The 23,834-nt window shown below is 42.4% G+C and overlaps 1 protein-coding gene and 1 non-coding gene across 2 annotated transcripts in view; one reads left to right on the top strand and one right to left on the bottom strand.

The window, feature by feature from the left end:
• Nucleotides 1–463: 463 nt before the first annotated feature.
• PCYT1B (phosphate cytidylyltransferase 1B, choline) overlaps nucleotides 464–23,834 on the top strand; it is a 167,106-nt gene continuing 143,735 nt past the window's right edge. Inside the window, exon 1 of the mRNA XM_067722378.1 lies at nucleotides 464–754. Coding sequence (XP_067578479.1) covers nucleotides 683–754 — 72 coding nt within the window. The 5' untranslated portion in view covers nucleotides 464–682. The remainder of the gene's footprint in view (nucleotides 755–23,834) is intronic.
• LOC137217688 (small nucleolar RNA SNORA12) lies at nucleotides 5,524–5,671 on the bottom strand. Its single transcript, XR_010940191.1, has one exon. It is a non-coding gene; the product is annotated as a small nucleolar RNA SNORA12 (small nucleolar RNA).

Genomic DNA, 23,834 nt, shown 5'->3' on the forward strand with positions numbered 1-23,834 from the left:
ACAGCATTATCTGAGGGGAAATGACTTTAACACAAATTGTGAAGATTCCACGTCGCTAAAATGCACAAATTCACTGCCAGTGGTGCTTAGAATAGCTACCTGAAAGAGATAAAACGTTTATTAGAATCAAAGTCTGTTTGAGAGATTTATTTTCTCTATCTTTATTCTCATATTTAAAGAAAGTGCTGAGTTGTATGTTAACACTTTAAGGTCTTGACCACTTTTTATGTTGAAAAAAAGAGAGAAAATGTTTGTCATTCCAGCAGCATAATCAGTTGAGCCAGCACACAATGACATTGTTAATTCACCAACAGAATTTGTTGCCGTAGCTCCAGTGAGAGACAGGGTAGGTTAAACAATGGCCTTTTTCACCACAACCTGCCTGTCCCCACGCAACAGGCCTTCGTTGCGCCGGGCCAGAGCACAGCAATTGTCAATGAACAGCAGCCGTAGGGAACAACAGGAGGCTTCTGGTAAATAAAGCAAGAGCGCCTGGCAACTTGGATCTCCGCTTATTCAAGCACTGGGACGCAACTAGCTCCTCCGAGCTTATCTTTAAGCTTAATTTTTGGTAAAGTGCTCCCGTAAATCCTCAGAAAGAAAATTTTCACCTTGTGCCCCAAAAGAACTCCAAAGGGAAGAGAGGACTCTAAAAAAGAGGGAAAGCACGTCAGGAGCAGACATGGTGGGTCGCCAGGATTGCACCATGGAAGAGGACACCAGGGACCATTGCACCCCCCAGTTCTGGCGCAGGGTAATGTACACGCTTTCTTATTGATTTGTGCCTCTTTGATTAAGGTAGGTTCAAAAAGTTAAGTCCTATGTATCTTTGATGGACCTGTGATAATTAATAGAATCACACTCAAAAGAGAAATGTTGAGAATTCCCTGGTGGTCCAGTGGTTGGGACTCTGCGCTCTCACTGCCGAAGGCCCGGGTTCAGGCCCTGGTTGGGGAAATAGGATTCCACAGCCGTGCAGCGTGGCCAAAAGAGAAAAAAAAAAGAGAGAGAGAGAAATACTATCCCTTCTTAAGAGAAATATTTTCCCTTCTTAAGGTGATAAAAATAGAAAACTGTGGCTAATGGTTCTTTATGCCCTGACTGAGGATGCATGCACCCTGGACAGAGTTAGAAGACAGGAACAAATTCTCTTCCTAAAAAAAAGGTCCAACAGATACACACTACTATATATAAAATAGATAAACAACAAGGACCTACTGTATAGAACAGGGAACTATATTCAATATCTTGTAATAACCTATGAGGGAAAAGAATCTGAAAAAGAATATATATATATATATATGCGTGTGTATAACTGAATCACTTTGCTGTACATTTGAAACTAGCACAACATTGTAAATCAACTATACTTCAATTAAAAGAATAAAGAAAAAATTTTCAGGTCAAATCAGTATGAGTAAATGTAGGTAGTTCAACGCCAAGAATGATGCTGTAGGAACCCGAGGGTGCTGGAGAAATATTTTAACAAAATGTTCATTATCCTGTAGAATTAGAAACTTTCCTAGTAGAAAAGTCACAAAATCCTGATTAGAACATCCATTTCTGAATTCTTTGCAGTGTAACCATCATATAAGTGATACTACCTTCTATGGTCTTTTATTTGGGGGAGGGGTACCTAGGGGAATGTGCACTTTAGTGGAGCCTTGTTAAACCAAAGAGTTCTAGACAGAAAAAGTTTAGGTGGTGAGACAAAATAGTAAGAAGGATTCCAGATGATGTGAAGAAGAGATTGATGTAATCTCTCTGCTTCATAGAAAAGCTGGTTTCACAGCACTCCCCGGAGACTGGTTTCTCAGGCCTTAAGACACTTGGCCCTGTTCCTTCCCATCCCAGCACTCCTTCAAAACTTTCCCATGCCCCTGGGAGTGGCTGGGGATGGCTGGTTAAAGCGTCGGATGGCTCGGAAAGGTATCTGGGTCCATATCCACCAGGCACTTGAGCTACATGCCTGGTAGACCATTTCCCCCAATCGGTCCCTTCCCTGTTTGCCTCCATATTATCTCAGATTTGGAGAAATTTGTATGTTGAAGACTCATGAGTTTTACTAACTCATTTTATTGAGTTAATGGGGGACTCAGGAGGCATTTTAGTCATTCATTCATTTACTCACTCATTCATGCCTCATTCCAAAAATAGATTTGAAGTGGTATCAAAACAATTAGATTCAGTTCTTGACTGGTCCAAATATGGAAAATTGATTTAATCTTTCTACGTAGAGTTACGTAGAGTTCAATCTGCAAATATCACTCTGTACTCCTATACCTTTTGTGAATCGAAAAAAAGCCAAAGGCTTCTAATCTCATGGTTCTCCTAATAGCGTCACTTATTATCCTAATAATAGCTGACATTTTTAGTTCTTAGTTGGTGGCATGGCCTGTCCAAGTACTTTACATGCCTTATTTCATGTGATTATAGCCAACGAAAGTGTTCAAACTCCTAACCACTAGCCTATTCTGCTAATTTGAGCCTCAGTTTCTCCCAGTTAAATGGAATGGGTTTATTTAATCTCCTTGGGCAAGCAAGACGAATTCTATTATTAATTGTAACAATAATAAAGAGATGATTGCATTAACATTTTAATCATGCTTTTCAGTTCTCAATGTACTTTTCATACAGAAACTGACCTCAATTTCTGTAAATTTAATTTTCTGACTGCCAGCCCTTTGGGGCACCATACATTGATACCCTCAAGCTGACGCATGACCATTTAAGGCTATTGCTAACGGTGCTGCTTACCAGCTAATAGTTATAAACATTGTCATTAAATATTGTATCTGAACGGTGAGGTTTTGAATTTAATAATACAGTTGACCCTTGAACAGTGCAAGGGTTAGGGGGCCGACCTTCCGTGCAGTTGAAAATCTGAGTATAACTTAGTCTGCCCTCCGTATCCAAGGATGCAACCAGCCACGGATGGTGTAGTACTGTAGTATTCACTGTTGAAAATAGTAAGTGGACCCGCACAGTTCAAACCCATTGTTCAAGGGTCAAGTGTATTTTTAATCTCTCCAAGAATGGAAACTCCCTTTATTTGAAAGAGTTGGTTATTCACTTTCCACGTATTTAACTTTAGTACTTGATTGGCACTTATTTTGATAATAGGAGAATGCCTGAACATTATCTCAATTCCTCTTACTCCAAATGCTATGAGGTAGGTATTATTTATATTCTCATTTTCAAGTGAAAATTGAGGCTCAAAGAGGTTAAGTAAATTGTCCAATGTAGTTAAGCAGAGGGCTGAAATTCAGATTCTTGGAATCCAGTTTCACTTTTTCTTTCAACCTACAGCATCAAATAAGGTAGCCACTAACCACATATGACTGTTTAAATTTAATTTTAATTAATTATAACTAAATAAAATGTAAAGTTTAGATCCTCACTTGCACTGGCCACATTTCAAGCTCTCAGTAGTCACAGGTGGCTAGTGGCTACCTTATTTGGACACTGCAGATACAGAATATTCCATCATTGCAGAAAGTTCTCTTGGATAATTGCTGCTTTAAGCCATAATGTCTCCTTTAGATATGTTGACACATTTCCTCAGAATATATTGCAGTTCTGTCACAAGTTATAAGGATTTAAAATTTTCCTGTGAAATCTCATTCATGTGAAGTTTCTTCATTTGCATAGCACCAAGTTAACTTTGATCTGCAAATTAATAATATAGATAAGAGTCAAGGAGACATTAAACACACTTCAGAGACCAAAGTTTTTAAGCACCATCAAATAACTCCAGAAGCACTCACTTAGATGTAAGGAACTGATATGATAATTACACATCATTTTTATTTATTCATTAAAACCGGGATCCCCTAAATTGCCCTGGTAGGAAATAATGTGGTTAGCCTAGTTCTTTCTAGCAGCGCTTCTGCTATTCCTAAATTCTATGTAAAATCATTTTATACTACTGATTTACCTTCCTCTCTTCCTTTGGTAAGTCAGTAGCATAAAATACTTTCACGCTGAAAAGTTCTTTTAAAATTATACTATGATTTTTAAAATTAATATTTATTTATTTATTTATTTATTTGTCTGCGTCAGGTCTTAGTTGAGGCACATGGGATCTTTGTTGCAGCATGCGGGATCTTTTGTTGCCACACGCAGGCTCTTCGTTGCAGCTCGCGGGCTTCACTCTAGTTGTGACGCACAGGCTCTAGAGCACGCAGGCTCAGTAGTTGCGGCTTGCAGGCTTAGTTGTTCCATGGCATGTGGGATCTTAGTTCCCTGACCAGGGATCGAACCCACGTATCCTGCATTGGAAGGCAGATTCTTAACCACTGGTCCACCAGGGAAGTCCCTCATGCTGAAATTTTTACTAGCTCAAGATCTAGTTCCAAAGCCCTTGCTTCTTCCACTATATCCCAGGTCTCCCTGGCAGGAGTGCTCCTGTGGGCCCCTCACAGAGGCTGGCACATAGTAGGGGTTCCATGAAAATCTGTTGATTGGTAGACAAAGACAGTTCTTTCAGGATGCCACCCATTGGAGTAGACTCTGATTTTCTACAAAGAATTCATGGATTAAAAAGAACACTCTCTCCTTTCTTCTTTTTCCTTTACCAGTCTTTGCTGCAAAGCCTTCATGATGAGGTAAGGGCTTCCTGTTTGTGAGGAAGATGTTTTCTGGGCACTCAGGTGGGAGTGGGGAGTGCTGAAAGAGATGTATCTAAAAGAGATATTATGGAAATCTCCCTGGTGGTCCAGTGGCTAAGACTCCGTGCTCCCAATGCAGGGGATCTGGGTTCGATCCTTGATCAGGGAACTAGATCCCACATGTTGCAACTAAGAGTTTGCATGCCACAACTAAAGATCCTGCACGTGGCAACGAAGATCCCATGTGCTGCAACTAAGACCCGGTGCAACCAAATAAATAAATAAAATAAAATAAAATAAAATAAAGAGACATTATGGCTTAAAGCGGCGTTATCCAATAGAACTTTCTGCAATGATGGAATATTCTGTATCTGCAGTGTCCAAATAAGGGGTGGGGGTGGGGAGTGCTATCCAGCCTGAGGATTTGGGAATGAAATCTGCCAGCTTCTTCAGAAGGGACAGCTGCCTTCCCACGGCACCAGTCATGGGTTGGGTCCATCAGTCCCTAAATATTATGTTGAGCACATTTGCCAGGTACAGGTTCTAGGTAACAGGAGAGAGAGAAGAGAATTTCGATTTCTTTAGAGAAGAATGGCACTTGCATTCCTAAATCTTTAGCTAAGGTGGTTTCTTATAACTTGCTTTGTTTGATCTTACCAAACTTCAATGCCTTTTTTAGCAAAAATAAAACTCAATTCCTCAATTTAGCAGTAAGTTTCAAAGAATATGACTTGTCAATTCCTTATGTTCTCTAAAGGAAATTTATAGTGCGTAGGCCGTAAGAGAAGAAAGAAAAATTAATAGAAACAATATAAGTGTATGTTGACTATTTAGTCTTTATTTGGAGGAAATTAAACAATTAGAACCCTCCAAATTTCTGAAGTTTAGATATCTGAGCATTTTTTTCCCTGCCACTTGTGGGAGCCAATCTCTGGTTCAGGCAAGGCTAGAAGGAGATCTCTTTGTCATGAAGTCGTTGCCAGCTCCTGTATAATATCTGTGGCAGAGTCAGGACCATTTGAAAACTTAATAAATGTGCCAAAAAGAAAACCACCACAACTATCTGAGCATTTTTTAAAACCACTTAAAGGGAAAGTAGATATTACATTTTTACTTTTTGTTCCAAAAAGCAATTAGGCCTTTTTCTTCTCATTCCTCTGTAATTCCTGCACATGAATCCTAATATTACAGGAACAGGCATTTATTTGCACAGCCTTCAGCTAACTCAACAGTCTTTGTCTCCTTTGGAAACTGTATGGTAGATTGATCCAAGGTCACATGTCCTCTGAAACCGATTAGCAGGTGTGTCATCACTGCCATAGGCTGCTCTGCTGATGGTTCTTAGTCTGAAAATTGACAGGTGGAGCATATGCTGCATTCCCGATACAACTGAATCCAAGTCTCTAGAAGACACTGATGTCTCTGCCTAAACTGGAGAGCCTCACCCACTGTGGTCCTCTAAAGCAAGCCTTGACCATCAAGCATCTGAGAACTCTCACAGGCTCACAAAAATGGCTCAATTAGCATGCAAAAAGATGGGACTAAGAGGCTGGACTTGGGAGTGTGTGAAACCTGAGGTTCCCTTGGTCTTTCCAGTGCTGGGAACTATGGGGAGAAAAGGCATCTTACTGGTTTCTCTTATTTTTGTCCTTTAGTCTAAGGGACTTGTAGCCAACTCTCCAATACCATGGAGTAAAGAGTATACAAGAACTGGCATAAAATTAATCTTGCCCCATTCTCACAATGAGCCCTCATTATGTGAAAACATACTCTTTATTTCAATCTCACCCCAGGTATTAGGACATTTGAAAAGTTCTCTTTGTCTTTCCATGAACTACAAATCCTCTCTCTCTCTCTCTCTTTCTTCCTCTCTCTCTCTCTCTCTCTCTCTCTCTCTCACACACACACACACACACACACACACACACACACACACGCAGAAGGAGAAAAGGAATTTTAAAAATTGGAAAGTATTGGAAAGTATGGCCCAGGAGAAAAAAGAAAAATACCTGTTTCAAATCTGTTTTCCTCATTCCTTAAGACAGAAATAAAAAGTACAGAAGCATGTAAATGATAATTCTTTTGAAAGCAAACACCAGTATGATTAGAATTTTTAACAGTACCATCATATTTACAAAAAATTAATCTTTAAGAGTTTGCCCTACATATATATTTTTTACTCTATATATTCTTTGGGAGTGAAGACTATCACATTCATCTTAGATACTTGGCTCCTGACATACTGTAGATGCTTAGTAAATGTTGAATGAGTGAAAGGAGTTTAAATCGCTGTTTATTCTATATCCTCTTTGCCCATGGAGAGTCCTGAGTTTGTCCATCTAAGGTCATCTCTAAGGTCATCTAGGAGAGTGAATGAGTTTCATCCCAGCCTTTGAGACACAGACCAGTGTTGGGTGAACCAACTTCAATTTGACTCCAAAAGCAGAAACTAACACACCATTGTAAAGCAATTATACTCCAATAAAGATGTTAAAAATTTTTTGACTCCAGCCTCTATATTCATATTATCATTAACACCAGCAACAAAGATGTGATCACTGTTTACAAGGCTCTCCACCTCAAATCCTGCCAGACTCCTAGGGTTGCTATAGGTTTGTGATATCTGAAGGCCAGGTGGGACCTGCTTAGAGAGATGGCAGACTCACCCTCTACAACTCTTCCTCAGCTTCCCCAGAGATGGGCAGAGCTGGATCAACCTCCAAGAGAGATGGGTAAGACTTGAACACAAATCTGTCCCATAAATTCTTTTCCATGTGACTACCACTCTTTTTCTTTTTTCTTTTTTCGGCTGCGTGCGGCATGCGAGATCTTAGTTCCCCGACCAGAGATCGAATCCGTGCCCCCTGCAGTGGAAGCCCGGAGTCTTAACCACTGGACCACCAGGGAGGCTTCTCATTGCAGTGGCTTCTCTTGTTGCGGAGCACGGGGTCTAGGTGCTCGGGCTTCAGTAGTTGTGGCACATGGGCTCAGTAGTTGTGGAGCACAGGCTTAGTTGCTCCACGGCATGTAGGACCTTCCCGGACCAGGACCCCGTGTCCCCTGCATTGGCAAGTGGATTCTTAACCACTGCACCACCAGGGAAGTCTAATAAGAGTTTTGAAAAAAATAATAAGAGTTTTGTAGGGCTTTCTCCATTATACAAGGTAGCGGAGAGTTATGATCACCAGGGAGTATAGAATTCTTCTTATCCTATACAATGCAGACCAGTAGGTCAATTCATTGAAAAATAAAATGGTTATAAGGGAGACATGTTTTAAAAAATGATAAATACATACATTAAACATTATATTTAAATTTAAAATAAATATTATAATTTGTCAGTCCTTTAATTGGTCCACTGATTAGAGTTCTGTGTTTTCTTTTTCATTAGGCATACGTATATGCAATGTCTCTGATTTCCAAATTTTATGAATTCTAAATGAAGTGAAAACTCAAGATAGTTTCAAAATACTCTGAGCATAAAATCCTAGATTTGGGGGTGTTTTGTCCCCTATCTTTTATAGTCTTGTTTGCACCTAATTCAACAGCAATTTTAAAAAGTCACATGACTGTATCTTTTCTTTCTAAAACAATTTCGTTTCTTTAAAAAAACTTCTTGTTTCCCATAATTTTATCAATTTACATAACAGTTAATTAAATTATATCTTTACAATCACAAGTAAAATGGGCATAAACAGATTTGGGGAAGAGTTCAGCTAACTGTTGGAAAACTTATGACTCAACTGGTGGGAGCAAAAGTATCCAGGCATTCCCAAGAGTAGCTTACCTACTTACTCTGAAGCATTCAGAGTGCTCTTAGGACTCTTAGGGGAAATGGAGAGCATTGATTAATTCTGCAGGTTGGTTAACTTTGAGGTTATTTAAGAGAATAACTACCGTTACTTTTTGGGCATAAAATGTTAATATATTAGTAATCAGAGCAGGAAAGAAATCTTTTTGTCTTCCATGCCTCAGGTGTACTGCCTTATTTAATGAGCACCTACTGTGGAGTAGGCACTCAGCAGATTGAAAGACATTCTTTTACAGATATAATTCACATTGTAAAGTATGTAAGTCGGGCTTCCCTGGTGGCGCAGTGGTTAAGAATCTACCTGCCAATGCAGGGGACACAGGGTCGATCCCTGGTCTGGGAAGATTCCACATGCCGCGGAGCAGCTAAACCCGTGAGCCACAATTACTGAGCCTACACTCTAGAGCCCGCGAGCCACAACTACTGAAGCCCACGTGCATAGAGCCCATGCTCCACAACAAGAGAAGCCACCACAATGAGAAGCCCGTGCACCGCAACGAAGAGTAGACCCTGCTCACCACAACTAGAGAAAGCCCGCGCGCAGCAACGAAGACCCAGCGCAGCCAAAAATAAAATAAATAAATAAATAAATAATAAAGTATATGTCAAGCTGTACACCTGAAACTAACACAACATTGTAAATCAACTGTACTCCAGTAAAATTTTAAAAAATAAAGTATATACGTCAATTTTTTTAGTATATTCACAGGGTTATGTAAGCATCAACACAATTTAATTTTAGAACACTTTCATCATCCTCCAAAAGAAATTCCGTACTCATTAGCAGTCACTTTCTGTTCCCTCCTAATAGCCCCAGCACAAGGCAGCCATTCATCTACTTTCTGTCCTATGGATTTACCTATTCTGGAAATTTCATATAAATGAAATCATACAATATGTGGTTTTTTGTGTGTGTCTGACTTCTTTCACTTAGCATATTTTTTCTTTTTTTAAAATTTATTTTATTATATTTTATTTTTCGCTGCATTGGGTCTTTGTTGCTGCACGCGGGCTTTCTCTATGTGCGGCGAGCAGGGGCCATTCTTTGCTGCGTTGCACGGCTTCTCATTGTGGTGGCTTCTCTTGTTGCAGAGCATGGGCTCTAGGCAGGTGGGCTTCAGTAATTGTGGCGCATGGGCTTAGTAGTTGTGGCTCACGGGGTCTAGAGGGCAGGCTCTGTTGTTGTGGTGCCTGGGCTTAGCTGCTCCACGGCACGTGGGATCTTCCCAGACCAGGGATCGACCCCGTGTCCCCTGCATTGGCAGGTGGATTCTTAACCACTGCACGACCAGGGAAGTCCCATTAGCATCTGTTTTCAAGGTTCAGTCGTGTTGTAGCATGTATCGGTACTCCATTCTGTTTTTGTGGCCAAATAATATTCCATTGTATGGATATACAACCATTTGTTTCTCTATTCATCATTCAATGGACATTTGGGTTGTTTTCACTTCTTGGTTATTGTGAATAATGCTGCTATGACATTCGTGTACAAGTTTTTTTTGTGGACATGTTTTCAATTCTCTTGGATATATACCTAGGAGTGGAATTGCTAGCTCAAGTGGTAACTTTACTTTTAACTTTTTGAGGAACTTTCAATCTGTTTTCCAAAGAGGCTGCACCATTTTACATTCCCACCAGCAATGTGTGAGGGTTCCAATTTCTCCATATATTCACCAATACTTGTTATTTTCCATTAAAAAAATTATAGCCATTCTAGTGGGTGTGAAGTGGTATCTGATCGTGGTTTTGATTTGCATTTCCCTATTGGCTAATGATGTTGAGCATTTTTTAATGTGCTCATTAGCCATTTGTATATCTTCTTTGGAGAAATGTCTACTCAAAGTCTTTGCCCATTTTGAATTGTACTATATCTCTCAAAGACCCATCTTTGCCCTAAAACAAGTTCTCTCAACTTTGGCATTATTGACATTTGGGGATGGATAATTCTTTGTTGTGTGTGGTTTTCCTGTGCATTGTAGGATTATAGCAGCATCCCTGGTCTCTACCCACCAGATGCCAGTAGCACCCTCCAACTTGTGACAATCAAAACAGACACTGAAAAATCACCTTGGGGCGGGGGGCGGGCACAAAATCTCTCCTAAGCAAGAACCACTACTGTAAAGGATCCTTCTGTGCATCTAAGAAACACACGGAAACATAACTCAGTTTTAGTGGAGTGGTGGAGGCAGAAGTCAGTTTGAGTGGGTTGAGGATGCTGTGAGAAAATGGACAGACCCTTGGCATATGAACTGACCTTCCCAAGTCTGGTTGGTGAATTAATTGACAAAATGAGAGATAGGTATCAAGGTTACAGATGAGGATTAGGTCACATGATGAGATCAATAATAATTCAATATAATAACACAAAATGAGTTGTAAGACTGTATATGAAAGTATCAAAAATGTGGTATATCTAGAACTGCTTATAGGATTTCTGAGACAGGGAATTTACTGGGAGCTGGTCTCTGGGGCCGAGTGTCGTCCCTTGACCCTCCTAGGCATGAAGCTCAAATGACTGTTAAGTGGCCTTTCCGTGTTAGACAGCTGTCAGCTTCATTTCTCATGTTAGTCTCATCTCTTGGTGGTGATGTGGACACATCTGTCTCAGACATAGATGGTTGGATTGTAAGGAACATCACCCACTAAGCTAGCTTTTTCAGTAGGGAGGAATGCAAAGGGCTGTTTAATAGAAGCCACAGAAAGCTGAAAAGCAGGCCTTAGCAAGGACGGGAACTAGGGCAGCTTGAGAAGCTGTCAGGAGGGGTCGTCTGTGGACATACTTACTCTGCTGCTCTGCCCACAGCTCAGCTCCTGACCCACTTAGTCTCCACCTTTTTTCTTTGGCTGCTCAGTGTGGCATGCGGGATCTTAGACCAGGGATTGAACCTGCGCCCCCTGCAGTGGAAGTTCAGGGTCTTAACCACTGGACCACCAGGGAAGTCCCCAATCTCCACCTCTTAGTTCTAATTCCCGAAAGAGGGAATCTGAGGATCTCGGAAACCACTGAGTAGGCCATGGCTTGGCTCTCTTAATTGGGTGTCCTAACCCAGTTCCCTGGGCTGTGGAGTGGGGCAGTTTTCATAGAACACATGGGGTGGGGTGAGGGAGAAATCAAGAAATAGGAACCACATCATAGATGCTTAAGCCATTCCACCACGTGTACAGATTTTCCCCCGCTTTTTACCTTAAACATTTTTACCCCACTCTTCTCTCCCCACACCCCAACACACAACACATCTCACAGAAGCAGCCTTACCATTGTTTGCCAGTTGAATACACAGTTACCACCATTTACCTGACTCTTTCCTTCAGTGCCTGTGGTACTATGGTCTTGATCTCAAGTATCCTGACTTTAGAAGGGATGGAGGGGAGAGAGGAATTACCCATCATGTTTTCTATTTAATAATGACATGCTAGGCAGGTGTCATCTAAACCTAGCTGGGCAATTTTTTTTAAATTAATTTATTTTTTAAAATTTATTTTATTTTTGGCTGCATTGGGTCTTCGTTGCTGCGCGTGGGCTTTTCTCTGGTTGCGGCGAGCGGGGGCTACTCTTCGTTGCGGTGTGCGGGCTTCTCATTGTGGTGGCGTCTCTTGTTGCGGAGCACAGGCTCTAGGTGCACGGGCTTCAGTACTTGTGGCACGTGGGCTCAGTAGTTGCGGCTCGCGGGCTCTAGAGTGCAGGCTCAGTAGTTGTGGCACACGGGCTTAGTTGCTCCACGGCATGTGGGATCTTCCCAGGCCAGGGATCGAACCTGTGTCCCCTGAATTGGCAGGCGATTCTTAACCACTGCGCCACCAGGGAAGCCCCCTTAGCCGGGCAATTTTTTTGTGTGTGTGTGGTACATGGGCCTCTCACTGTTGTGGCCTCTCCCGTTGCGGAGCACAGGCACTGGACACGCAGGCTCAGTGGCCATGGCTCACGGGTCCAGCCGCTCCACGGCATGTGGGATCTTCCCGGACTGGGGCACGAACCCGTGTCTCCTGCATCGGCAGGCGGACTCTCAACCACTGCGCCACCAGGGAAGCCCAGCTGGGCAATTTTAACAAGAGAAATATATCTGTTTGGGGAGCAGTGTCTGAAACCTCTTCATCCGAATCCTCCCCCATTGGCATAACAGTTGGGAATAAAGACTACCAAGCTGTTGGGAGATGGTACATCCTTCCCAGTAGTTAACGAAGTGATGCTCTGCCTTCACAGTGTATTAATTAAAAAGGTAATCAGTGCATGCTTCAAGTTTGCTGTTTGAAACTCAACAGCAAAAAAAATCAGAACACTACTCAGATTTTTTTCTCATAAAGAAATGAATAACAAATTAGGGCCACAGAGACAGAGTAATCACATTTTGAATGATTTCTCCTGAGCATGCCTTTAATAACCTGTATGCGTCGGGTAAGAAGAACAAAGAAAGGCAAAGTTAATTATCTAGGAGAAGCTTCATCTAGGAGTTTTAGTCACATTAGCCCAGGGTTTCTCAGCCTTGGTACTACTGGTATTTGGGGCCAGATAATTCTTTATTGCGGGGAGCAATCCTGCGCCTATAGTAGGATATTTAGCAGCGTCCCTGGTCTCTAACCAGTAGATGCCAGTAGCACCCCTCTACCCAGCTTGTGACAACCAAAAATGTCTCTAGACATTGTTAAATATCCCCTGTGGGGCTAAATCACCCTGGATTGAAAACTACTGAGTTAACTACACACGTTTCTTCTCACCCCTCATTCCCTGGATCCCGCCAGGGTTTGCTGTTTTAAACCCTTGGAACCAAACGTACCAGGCCATCTACATTTTCCAGGGAGTAATATGAAAAGAAGTTGACTGGGTCAAAATTTCTTGTCCAGATGACAAGAAGGGCTCCTTGCGTTTCTGTATTGAAAAGTAGCAGACAAAAAGAACAAAGGAAGAAAGTCTAATAAAGGTATTTATTTAAGGCACTCAGCTGAACACATATTTATTCCGTACAAAATCCTCAGGGACATCATTAGCCTTATTCTATTGGTGAGGAAACTGAGGCCGAAAGATGCCGAGAAATTTGCTGAAGAACACACAGCTTGTAATTTAGCAGTGGAGCTAGAAGTCTGACGGCAAACTTTGTGCATTTATACACATTGCCTCAGTATAGGCATTTAAAGTGCTAGACAGCTAAGAAAGCAGTGACCAATTTTTATCTTTTCAAAAAATGCTTTTATTATGGAGAGATTCAAACATATGCAAAATTAGACAAAACAGTTCCTTCCCATTTGTGCTGTTCATGTACACTTCACCTAGCGTCAACAATGATCAACTCATGACCAATAATATTGTTTCATCTAGAGCTTTTCAACATTGCCATTATGGACATTTTGGGCTGGATAATTATTTGTTACATGTGTCCAGTCCACACACAAGACAAAGCAAGACCCTAGCCAAGGTCTGACTGATTTGACTGGTAAAAGTACATTGAGTTGCTTTTGGTTTCAGACAGTTTTTTTTTTAATTTTAAATTTTTAAATTTTTGGCTGCATTGAGTTTATTGCTGCTCGCGGGCTTTGCCTGGTTGCGGTGCGAGGGCTTCTCATTGCAGTGGCTTCTCTTGTTGAGGAGCATGGGCTCTAGGCGCGTGGGCTTCAGTAGTTGTAGCACATGGGCTCAGTAGTTGTGGCACAAGAGCTCTAGAGCGCAGGCTCAGTAGTTGTGGTGCACAGACTTAGTTGCTCCGCGGCATGTGAGATCTTCCTGGGCCAGGGGTCGAACCCATGTCTCCTGCATTAGCAGGCGGATTCTTAACCACTGCGCCACCAGGGAAGCCCCCAGTTTATTACTTGCGTAGACGTGAAAGAAATGTAGCCAGCTTCCTGTAGTCCTTGTCGCACATATCGAAAAGGACAACATGGAAACAAAAGAGGCCAGATGACCTCAACTCCCATTGATGAGGAGCCCATTGTAAATGGCAACTAACTGGTTTTCTACTCTTCAGCTCTACAGTGAGGAGGGCAGGGTAGGAAGCTCCATAGTCAATAGAACCGAGAAGGCATTAGAAACTCTCATGACAGCCTCTCAGAGGACGTAGGGAGGGAGTGGGAGATGGGCTCAGAGCGGCTCCTAACAGGCCTCCCATCTCTCATGTTCCAGGAAGATCACAGGGCATTCTGCCAACACTCAGATGAGCTGCAGTTCAAGTCTTTGCCGGTGTGAACTACATGGAGAGGTTCAAGGTCATCAGGGTGCCGGGGCAGAGCTATTCCCTCACAGTGGAGGGCTGTTCCTGTGCATTGTAGGATGTTTAACAGCATCCATGGCCTCCACCCACTACACGCCTGGAGCACCACCCCGCACGATGCGACAACCAAAAATGTCTCCAGACATCCTAAATGTACCTTGGGGGGCAAAATTGCACCCAGTTGAGAACTACTCATCTAGAGTCCTATCCACTCCTCACACCCACATGATATATTTCATCTGCAAATACTTTAGTGTATATTTCTAAAATAAAGCTTTTTAAAACATGAACACAATATCATTTTCATACCTAAACAAATTAATAATGATTCTTTTATAGCATCCAGAAACTGTTCAAATTTCTAGTTGTTTCATAAACCTTGTAATTTTTTTTACAGTGCTTTGAATTAGGATCCTAATAATATAGTCTATATATTGCAATTGATTTCTATGTCTTCTAGATATGGTTTCTTTCAATTTTTTTTTTTTTCTGCAAAAAGCTTTATTGTTTCCATTTGGTCCAAGGCTTGGGAGAGGGCTCCAGGGTGGTTAAAAGCTGCCTAGTGGCTGCAGAGCGGGGCTTCAGGCAGAAGCCCTGACGCCAGAGGGGCTCCTCAAAGGCCGCTGGGCTCCGGACGCTCCTACTCGTGCTGGAGGGCGAGACTTTCGACGAGGGCCTCGCCCAGCCCCCCCCCCCCCCCCCCCACCGGGGACCAGCCGGCCTGCGGAGGTTGGTCAGGTGGGACGAGTTCCCACCTTCTGGATGAGTTTCACCTGCTCATCTAGGAGGCGGCTCTCCGGGAAGTCACAGAGGCGGGGGTCTGCGCGCGCAGAGCCCAGGGCGTGCAGGTCTACAAGGGCCTGGTTCAGGTTCTCCGCGAGCACGACAGCTTCCACAGCGTCCTGGGTTTCACCCCAGTCATCCTGAGATGCTTCTGCACGTCCTGGAAGAGGGCGCAGCTGCCGCGCTGCTTTTGCATTTTCAAGAGATGCTGGGCGCCCTCACGCTTCCCCTCGGGCACTTCGCGGAAAAAGTGGCCCAGGCCCTCCAGAGTCGCGTCGTGGCGGTGGAAATAGGAGCCCAGACAGAGGTAGGTGCGGGAGGCCGGCAGATGCCTGTTGACCAGGCGGTTGACGGCGGCCTCCACCTCGGCGGAATCATTCTGACGAATCTGGGAGCTCGTGGTGGATTGGTAATACGAAGTTAAGCTCAAAATATGGTGTTGGCGGTCCCGGTGGCCGAGGACAGCTGAGCGGCTGGTTCCAAAGGTTGCGAGTGGAACACAGGTTGGAGGTGGTCGGAGGTGGGAGCGAGGGGCGCCCCTGGGTCTGTTCTGTCCACACACCGCTGTAGCAGGAGACGGAGCCGCGGGAGTGCCCAGCGCACTGCCTCTTTCATTTTTTGATTGTACAAACTGGGTTTGTCCTATAGAGCGCCCCACAATCTGGATTTTGTTGATTGCATCCCTGTGCCGTTAGCATACTCCTTTATTCTTTCTGTATTTCCCGTAAATTGGTCTTGGATCAAGAGGTGTGGTCACAGCCAAGTTCTATTTACTTGGCAAACTACTTCATAGGTGGTGCATGTACCTCTATCAGGAGCACATAACAATTGGGATTGTGTTTTTGTCATGTTAGCAGCTGTTGATGCTCGATGTCTAGATCCAGTCATTCACTTGGCATTATAATATATGGCTAGTCTCATTCATTGCTTTTTTCATTACCTTCTTCATTACTCATTCTCCAATGATACACTTCTCCTTCCTTATTATTTGGTCACCCAGAGGTACAGTTTGTAGAGGAAAAGTAACATACATGCTTAATTCTTTCCCTCCAGTTCCCAGTTTTCAAAATAATGCATTTGTTCCCTTGAATTTTCCAATGCAGACAACTGAGGTTTTGGGTTTGTTTGGGACTTTTTTTTTTTTTGGTAGTATTAGGAACTCATGGATTTAAATGTACTTGGTGGATTTCAATCCATTGCAGTTCTTACCCTTTGGATGCTTCCCTTTTCATCTTTGGTTGGCAGGAGTCTCTCCAAGTTGGTTCCTGAGTCTTTTCGATAATTTCTATCCTTTTAAAAAAGGATAATAGAACTTACATGTTCACATGAGTATTTTTTTAATGACTTTTAAAAATTAACTTATTTTTGGCTGCATTGTGGTGCACGGGCTTCTCACTGTGGTGGCTTATCTTGTTTTGGAGCATGGGCTCTAGGCATGTGGGCTTCAGTAGTTGTGGCACACGGGCTCAGTAGCTGTGGCTTGTGGGCTCTAGAGCACAGGCTGAGTAGTTGTGGCGCACAGGCTTAGTTGCTCCGCGGCATGTGGGATCTTTCCAGACCAGGGCTTGGACCCGTATCCCCTGTATTGGCAGGCGGATCCTTAACCACTGTGCCACCAGGAAAGTCCCTCACATGAGTATTTTTATCTTCACAGTTTCACCCTACAACAGTGTTACTTAAAATGTGGGCCTCAGGCAATACCTGTGAGCTGATGGAACATCAAATTGACTCGCCCTACCCAGGCCTACTGAATTAGAGTCTCTGGGAATGGGGCCCAGCAAACTGTAGTTTAACAAGTTCTCCAGGTGATTCTTATGCACATTAAAGTTTGAGGACATATGCTCTACAAGAATTGACTTCAGGGTAGGACAGGAATAAAGACACAGATGTAGAGAATGGACTTGAGGATGTGGGGAGGGGGAAGGGCAAGCTGGGACGAAGTGAGAGAGTGGCATGGACATATATACACTACCAAATGTAAAATAGATAGCTAGTGGGAAGCAGCTGCATAGCACAGGGAGATCAACTCGGTGCTTTGTGACCACCTAGAGGCGTGGGATAGGGAGGGTGGGAGGGAGACACAAGAGGGAGGAGATTTGGGGATATATGTATACGTATAGCTGATTCACTTTGTTATACAGCAGAAACTAGCACAACATTGTAAAGCAATTATACTCCAATAAAGGTGTTAAAAAACATTGACTTCAGAGCCTAGCTTTGGGTCACCTTCCTCACTTAAGATCCCTAGCCCTTCAGGAATTTTTTGCCAGAGTAAACCACCCCTCTGTTCTTATGGGATATCATCAGAGGGCACAGTCATCATTGAGGGTTATTGATTGATAGTTTGATAGGTGAATGATACGTCTTTGGATCCAAAAATTCCAAAATAATTGTTTTTCATAAGTGGCCTTATAAAGCTGCCACGATGAAAATTTCAAAAGAATTACTCCAAAAATGTTTTGAGCAATGGTGGTGTTATATGCGCTAGGGACTGCCATGGTTTAATGCTAATGGTTTTGCTCCTATTAAGTTCTTATGGTTGAATGGTGTGGTGAGGTTATCCAGACTATTTTGCAGAAATAAAGGATTATTTTTCTTTGAAAGTGCTTATTCCATGCTTGCTTAGTTGCTTACTCAAGAGAATTTCTTCTTGTAGCAAAGATGGGCTTCTGTGGAAGCACACTGACTGTATGTAGTTATGCTCAAGCACCATTAGTGAATCAGTCATTCAACATAGCCTCTCATCCGGCACGTAAGTAGACTAGGTTTAAAATGATTGCTTTTAGACATAATGGTTTTCACATAGCCAGCTTCGTGGGACGCATACACTAATAGGGCTTATTTCTTTCAATGTAAACAAAATAGAGATTCTTGGAAAAAAGAGAGCCTAATAGCTTTGGGGTCAAGACCCATGTCTTAGTAAAGTCTCTCACCATATCTCCTTCACCATAGGGGTTCTCAACTCTTTTTTTTGGTTTTGTAATTTTAGAAGTTCTGATACTGTTCCCAAGGCCAATTAGGCCAGAATATCTAGCGAGTGGGAATGTAGTCTCAGGGGGTTTGAAAGGCCCGCCACCGCCAGGTGATTCTAATGCACAACCAAGGCTGAGAACCTTGTGGAGTGAAGCAGAGACAATGAGAAACTTTATTAAGACATGAACTTATACCCCTAAAGTGTTAGGCTCTCTCTTTTCAAGAATAAGATATCTGATATACTTGGGGGCTTTGGAAAGATCAGTTTTCACCAGCACTACCTGATATTATTCAGAGATTTACATTTCACTCACAGAGAAGATAACCTGCTGAGTCTACTTCTGCTTGTATGATGGAGGAAGAGCCCATCTGATGCTACTTTTTGGAAGATTTATTAGAGGATGTGAAGACAACTTGAATGAGTGTTTCAAGATGACATCCTCCATTGGTACCTACTGAATGAGTCAAATATGAGATTTCTAGGGGCTTAATAAAAGGTTTTACCTAGCTAGGTTGTATTATTTAATGTCAAACTAAATGAAAAGCTTTAGACAAGTAGGCTCTCCAAAGAGAGCAAGCCAAGCAGGGTATGGGAAATGAGCTGCAGAGGCAACATATGATGAGCAGGGGCTTTGAAGTCCAACAGACCTGAGTTTGAAACTCAGCTCTGCCATTGACCAGCTCCATAACTTTGGGTAAATTACTTAACCTCTCTAATCACGGATTCTTTTCTGCAAACCTGGCATAGTGCCTGTGCTTGACACAGAGTAGGGTTTCACAAATTACGAAGTATTAAAATTACAGGGAATGTATTGTTCGAATATCTGGAGATGAGATACCAGGTCCAGCTCATGCTAAGGAAGGTGTGGTATTCAGAATAATGCCCCCCCTCAATATGTCCACATCCTAATTCCCAGAACCTGGGAAATATGTTACTTTACATGGCAAAAGGGATTTTACAGATGTAATTAGGTTCAAGATCTTGCAATGGGAGTGAGTATCCTGGATTACCCAGGTGGGCCCAGTGTCATCACAAGGGTCTTTTCAAGAGAAAGAGGCAGGCAGGAGTGTTAGAGAAGATACGACTCCTGAAGCAGAGGCTGGAGTGGTGCAATTGCTGTTTTTGAGATGGAAGGAAGAGGGTTGTGAGCCACGCAATGCAGGCAGCTCTAGCAGCTGGAAAAAGCCTCCTCTAGAGGCTCCAGAAGAAATGCAGTCTTGCTGATACATTGGTTTTAGTCCACTGAGATCCCTTTCAGACTTCTGACCTCCAGAACTTTAAGATAATAAATGTGTGTTATTTTAAGCCACTACGTTTGAGGTAAATTGTTACAGCAGCAATAGGAAACTAATACAGAAGATTAAACCAAATCTCTCTTTGAGCTTTCAAAGATACCAAGGACAGATTTTGCAAGATGAAGATTTCACTTTGGAGTCCAGGCCATTCAAATCAATTCGTATGAAGTCCAAGGACTGTAATAATAGTTTACTTGTAAATGAATTTATCTATTCTGGCATCGGATGGTCTTGATTCTTCACTTGTCAGTCAAGCACATTTGTAGCACGTTCAGAAGGCCCCTGACACAATCCTCAAGACCCTGCAGTATTTGCTGCAGTACTGAGAAACTGCCTGGTGGGAAAGCAAGAAGGAAGAAAACTGGTAATGGCAGATCAATAACCAAGAAAGACAGCCCTTGGGGATTATCAGGAGAAGTGGTGATTTGGTCAACTATTCTGGAGGACAATTTGACAATAGCATCCAAAAAAAACGTATATAAAGCCTTAAAAATGCAAGTCCTCTGACTCAGCAATTGTACTTGTAGGAAAATGTATCCTAGGAGAAAAAGCTGGATTAGTATGCATATTTACCTGCTTAAAATGTCCTTTCATGGAACACTTGGGGAGACTCAAGGGAGACAGCAGTACATCCACTTACATTGGATAATTAAAAGTGGCAGGTGTTTGTACTGGCCATAGCTTGGTCTACATGTGAATCTGGTTAGATTAACCTCGAAGGTCCCCAAGCCATCTTTGCTACATTTGATCTCTTTTACGAAAATCACTGAAACGGCGATTGTGACTAACAGTTCCAATGTTAAATTGGTGTCTGCCCTTGAACACTTATTATAAACTATCATCCAATTTTGTGACTTAAATAAATTAAAATTTTTATATGTCTGTAATTGAGCACTTAAGTGTTGAGAATTACCTATATTCTTACCCACTGACATTCAGATAATATATTTGTCATGCAAAAGCTGTGATTCCAAATTATGTTCAAATCCAAGTGAGGAATCTTTATTCATTTTTTTTTCTGTTGTGTTATCTGTTTTGGCGGTATGTCTGGACCCAAATTGCACCAAGGAGGGACCAAAATTTACACAACATTCTTGAGTATGATGGCGGCTGCATTTGAAGTTTTGATTAAACTGCTCTACATGTGTGATTATTACTTGTAAACAGATGATTAGATATTAATTAGACAATAAGTGATTGTAAAGCACTTAGAAAATAAAAGTGTTTATAGATACCACCAAGTAATAGCAACAGTAATTCTTTACTAACTACACAGCTGCTAATGTCAATAAGAATGATTTATTCTAGCTAAATATGCAAAAAAGCTGCTATCTATCTGTTTTGCTACAGCAAAACAAAATATATCATATCTACAAGTGATTTTACATCAGTGTTTAGATAAATACATCTCATTTTGATAAAAATAACGTATCTCTTTTAGGACCTTCTCAAACACAGGTACAACCATTGTGGCATGGTGTCTTTGAGTGCTAAGAACTGAAGCTCCTTCCTGCTCATCTCTCTGACTTATGTCAAATATTCATTTCTTTAAAATATAAGATGTAGGGCTTCCCTGGTGGCGCAGTGGTTGAGAGTCCACCTGCCGATGCAGGGGATTTGGGTTCGTGCCCCGGTCCGGGAGGATCCCACATGCCGCCCAGCGGCTGGGCCCGTGAGCCATGGCCGCTGAGCCTGCGCGTCCGGAGCCTGTGCTCCGCAACGGGAGCGGCCACAACAGTGAAAGACCTGCATACCGCAAAAAAAAAAAAAAAAAATATATATATATATATATATATATATATATATATAAAGATGTAAGGTGACATTTTGTGAATGGCATTTTCATTCATGCAGTAGTTTTGTTACGTTGTGTCTGTGCAGTAGCTCCCCAGCACCTTAAAACTGTGTGTAACAGACTCAGTAAATGTTGGTCAGATGGATGAGGAAAAGTCAATTCTTTTTTGGTTATTCTAGAAGCTGGTAAAAGAAGAAAATCCATGTCAAGAATAAAATAAAGCACTTTCTATCTTCTTGATTTTGTTTTTCAAAAAAAGTTTTGAAACTGACTGCTTTTTAGGTCCAATCATTATTTTTACCCCAATGGCCTTTATGGGTCATGGACCTGTATCAGCCTCACTCTTGACTCACTGGTGAATTTGGCAATGCATGTGTTTGACTTTCTGTCGTAAGTAAACTCAAGCACCTACAATGAGTCCAGGTCCGTGGTTTCAGAGACGTGAAATGAACTGAACGAATACAAGTGAAGAGTGCTTCATGTTACATGAGTTCAATAGAAAAGGGGTGGAGTGGTTATTTTGGATGATGAGATACTCATGAGTTAGCTCATCAACCTTGTTAACAAGGCAAATCTGAGTGAGGCAGTGTAGTTTGGTGGAAAACAGAGTTGAACTTTGATTCAGGAGACCTGGATTCAAGTGACACTTCTGCCACTTACTCTGTGATCTTGCTCAAGTTACTTAACCTCTCTGAATCTGTTTGCTCATTTGAAAACTTTCAGTATTAAAACTTATCAATCCCAGAACACTATTATGATATAATTCAATGTGTAAAAGAACTCAGTGAGGGGTGAAATGCTTTACCCTGAAAAAAATTTTTATTACGATAATTTCCCTGGAGTGGGTGAAAAGGAATTATTCACGGGTTTCATTACTCAGATGATGAACTTTTTTTCTGGACTGTGTCAGGTTTTAGGCCCAAACCGTAAACCACGTGTAGAAAACTGGGGAACTGGCTCAAAATAGAGCCAGAAAATTAAAAGAATTCCACAGAAGGTCAGTGGTTTCCGGGAAACCTTTGTCATCTTTGTCTTCTTCTTTCCACGTCCTTTCCTTCTTTGTAATAAATTCGTTATCTGGTAAACCTGAGGTGCTGAGGAAAAAGAATAAAAAGAAAAAAGGAAACATGGAATAAATAGCGGACTCAGGAGTGCTGGTAAGGGGAAAGGATTTGGAATGAAGGAGGTTTACATACGGACTTCTTGATAAATATTAAGAGCAGTATAAAGTATGCAGGGACATGCAAACTAGAAGTAAATAATTTAAAATTTTCAGTATGGGGCTTCCCTGGTGGCGCAGTGGTTGAGAGTCCGCCTGCCGATGCAGGGGACACGTGTTCGTGCCCCGGTCCGGGAAGATCCCACATGCCGCGGAGCGGCTGGGCCCGTGAGTCATGGCCGCTGAGCCTGTGCGTCCGGAGCCTGTGCTCCACAAAGGGAGAGGCCACAACAGTGAGAGGCCCGCGTACCGTGAAAAAAAAAAAAAAAGAGAAAGCTTAAATGTAATGCCTGCTTTTAAAAAAATAAACAGATATACGATGTTATGACATTTTTATCCACGTGTGATGAGGACATGAAAGGTATTTGCCGTAAGAAATAGATCATATTAGAACTTTATGATGGGGCACTGAAATGCTGTTAGTTGGAGATCCTCCAGATGCAGATGCAGACCCTGAGACAAGAATTCAAGTTCAAGTTAATTTGGGAGGTGAGTCCAGGAAACACCCACAGGAGTGTGGGCAAGGGAGACAAAGAAAAGAAGGCAGCCAATACAATTCGGGGCGCTCTGTCAAGCCAGCTACCACCATGGGAAATTGAATTTAATCCCACTGGGGAACTCTGGGAGTCAGTGTAGAACAGCGTAGATTCAATGATCCCACTTGAGGACTGAGGGCAGTGCGGTATTTGTACATTCACTCCTCTCAGTCATTGCTTGAGAGCTCTTGGGGGTGTGGGCTGTACCTTTTCTGGCCCGTCAGCCCTGTCTCAACGGTATTGTTGGGGAGAGGGGGCAGGGCTTTCGGTGGCCTGAGAAAGCCCTCAGGCAGAGATGCAGGTGCTGGCCATTGGCAGCCAGCGGGCAGGTGTTGACGAAAATGGTAAGGCCTGAGGGGATCAGGGAAAGCTCAGTTTCTGCTCTATTATTTTAGTTCTTCCCTGCAGATATTTGGTAAGAGTATTCCCCATAATTTGATGTTGAAGTGAAGACCGCTTGGGGGAAGAATGATATCATTTGTAGGTCTCTTCCAAGCTGAAGCAAAGGTCCCTATGACTCGGTTTCCTCATCTGATCAGCTGTTGAGGGGGTTACAGGTAGCACACGGTAAGTACCTAGCATAGTACTCAGAGCAGAAGATACTTGATAAACGG

The sequence above is a fragment of the Pseudorca crassidens genome, chromosome X, assembly GCF_039906515.1.
Source record: "Pseudorca crassidens isolate mPseCra1 chromosome X, mPseCra1.hap1, whole genome shotgun sequence".
Classification (NCBI taxonomy): domain Eukaryota; kingdom Metazoa; phylum Chordata; class Mammalia; order Artiodactyla; family Delphinidae; genus Pseudorca; species Pseudorca crassidens.